Source organism: Penaeus japonicus, unplaced genomic scaffold (genome assembly GCF_977035675.1).
Source record: "Penaeus japonicus unplaced genomic scaffold, GWHDUDI00000001_assembly GWHDUDI00000019, whole genome shotgun sequence".
NCBI lineage: Eukaryota > Metazoa > Arthropoda > Malacostraca > Decapoda > Penaeidae > Penaeus > Penaeus japonicus.
The window spans coordinates 13,438,973-13,441,472 of record NW_028234421.1 but is presented as its reverse complement, the minus strand read 5'-3'; the positions used below and the strand labels follow the sequence as shown (position 1 = coordinate 13,441,472).

Below are 2,500 nucleotides of genomic sequence, written 5' to 3'. Positions count from 1 at the left end.
ATAGGATAAAGGTGTATTATGATACTTAGATTTGTTATTTAGCTATGAGTTGGACAAGTTATAACCTAAGGGTAACATAAGCGAATGCATGTCCTCTATTTCACTTAAATGATATTGACCTGTATTCTATTTTCTCTTTTATAACCAGTTGATCTATAACCAGAGAGCTCAATCGGTACAAACTTTAATCATAGAAATGTGTTAGCAAAGACAAGAGAAACACACAAAGAACCTGCATCAACAGAAAGTAAAGAAACACACAAAACAAGCCATATTATCAGAAACAAAAGAGAAATACTCGAGGTCCCACTCCATAATTATCCTATGTTTGGCAGACTTCCCTCAGTGTTCTCATTCAGTCCACGGGTATTATAGGAACATGTATGCCGCGACGAATAATTGAATACATCATACTAAATGCGTGGTGGGCGTGCGGTCACGTTTATGAGCTGCGTTGTGGGATTAGGAAGGAAACGGAGGATCAGCAAAAGGATCAGCCTCGAGGCCAAATCCTGCCAAGGAAGAAGGGGAATCCAAGGCGAAATATTTCATCCTTAATGGTTTGTTTTTCCTTACATCATACTTTATGCTTATACTGCAGCATGTGAAAATGAAGGTATTTAACTGATAATAAAAGTAACTGACTGAAATAAAAGAATAATTAATATCACAACTGCAGCGAATGAAAGATAGTGCACGTGCTTTACATTGAATGAGAAGACTAAAGATGAATCTACAGTTGTTGTTTTTTCTTTATAATCCATACTTGAGGTTCCTTCCGAGAAACAAAACAAATGGGATTCTGAATGAATCAGCTGGTTCTTCAAGAACGTTGTATATTTATACATTCCTTCTCTATAATACACAAGAAAGACAAAATCCTTCTAAGCTCAGTCTACATATTATTTCCTATCGTTTATTCATTATCTAAGGCTTTTCTTATTCATGTCGCGCTTCGGTCCATACTGAAGATCGGCTCCAATAAGCGTATGGTAATCATAACATCCTTCATTTTGTGTTTTTATGTTGCTTTTCCGTCCTCGCCAACCATTCAAGAAATCCTCATAAAATACACCAGATAGTAGCACCACGCGGAAGATCTTCGACCTAACATAACCGAATCTGCACAATCTACGCACTTTACGCACTTCTCTCAGTTACCTCACTCTGAACCACCTCACCCAATCCACACAATCTCCACACTTCGACCCGAAACTCACACACACAAACATACCTCCCTGTTGCAGCAACGCTTGGATTTGCCTCCTCGCACTTTCCACTTCTCCTCGCTTCGTCACATCTAGCTGAAGCACGTGTAATTTCGAAGACCCAAATATCCGTAGCTTCTCTGCTCCTTCTCCTTGGCTCTCAGCGCGAAGGCAGCCGGCGAACACGCGGAAACCCTGACATTAATTAAGGACACGTGGCTTTAGCTTTGGTGGTGTTTTGGTTGTCGTATGTGGTTGAGAAATAGGTGGATAGATAGACATATTGGTTGATAGATATATGGACAGTCACTCGAGTATGAAACGAGAATATGCAATTTGGTATTTTGATGTTATTTCTGTTTTTTAATGGTATGATAGTAATGATAGGAATAATTGAAATAATGATGATAAGGATGATATTAGTTTTATTGGTATGATGATGATAATGATAAAATAATAATGATAATGATCATAGTTTTGATGATAATGATAAAGATCATAGTTGTGATGATAATGATAATGATAGAATAAATTATAAAGATGATGATAGTTATAACAATGATGATAACAATAATGAAAATGGTAATGATAATAATAGTGATGATAGTAATGGTAGTGATTGTAATGCTAATGATGATAATGATTATAATTATAATTATGGTAATAATGATGATAATGATAACGATAATAATGGCAATAATGATGATAATGATAAAGATAAAGATAACAGCAATAATGATTATGATAATTATGTAAATAACTATGGTAATGATGCTATTAATTTTGATAATGATAATAACAACAGCAACAAGAAAAACAATGATGAGGATGAGGATGATAACAATATTGATGATAAAAATAAAAATAAAAATGATAATGATAATGAATATCGTGATTATAATGATGGTAATAACAATGACGATAGTAGTTATAATAATAATACGGATAAAAGGGATAAAATAGATGAGGATAATAATGATACCGATGATAGTAACAATGATGATAATGATAATGATAACGAAATCAAAAGAGCAACAAGGAATGTTATTGAACAAAAAATATATGAATTATATGACTGATAAAAATCTAACGATAAAGACAATGCTAGTGAATAATTAAAACAAGAAGGATGATCATCATTATTACCAACATCATCATCTTCATCATTACAGATATGACAATGATAATAATGATAATTAGTATCATTATTATCTTTAACGGTATTTTCATCCTCATTATCATTATCATCATCGGCAATATTATCATTATCATCATTATAATTATCTTTCTTA

General features: G+C 33.3%; 1 protein-coding gene across 2 annotated transcripts in view; it reads right to left on the bottom strand.

Annotated features, from left to right (window-relative positions):
• The window catches only part of LOC122252288 (D-beta-hydroxybutyrate dehydrogenase, mitochondrial-like), a 14,621-nt gene that overhangs the window by 7,612 nt on the left and 4,509 nt on the right, over positions 1-2,500 (bottom strand). For both annotated transcript variants that reach the window (XM_086547414.1, XM_086547413.1), the window contains exon 4: positions 1,235-1,403. In XM_086547414.1, the coding sequence (XP_086403540.1) occupies positions 1,235-1,403 (169 nt within the window). The remainder of the gene's footprint in view (positions 1-1,234; positions 1,404-2,500) is intronic.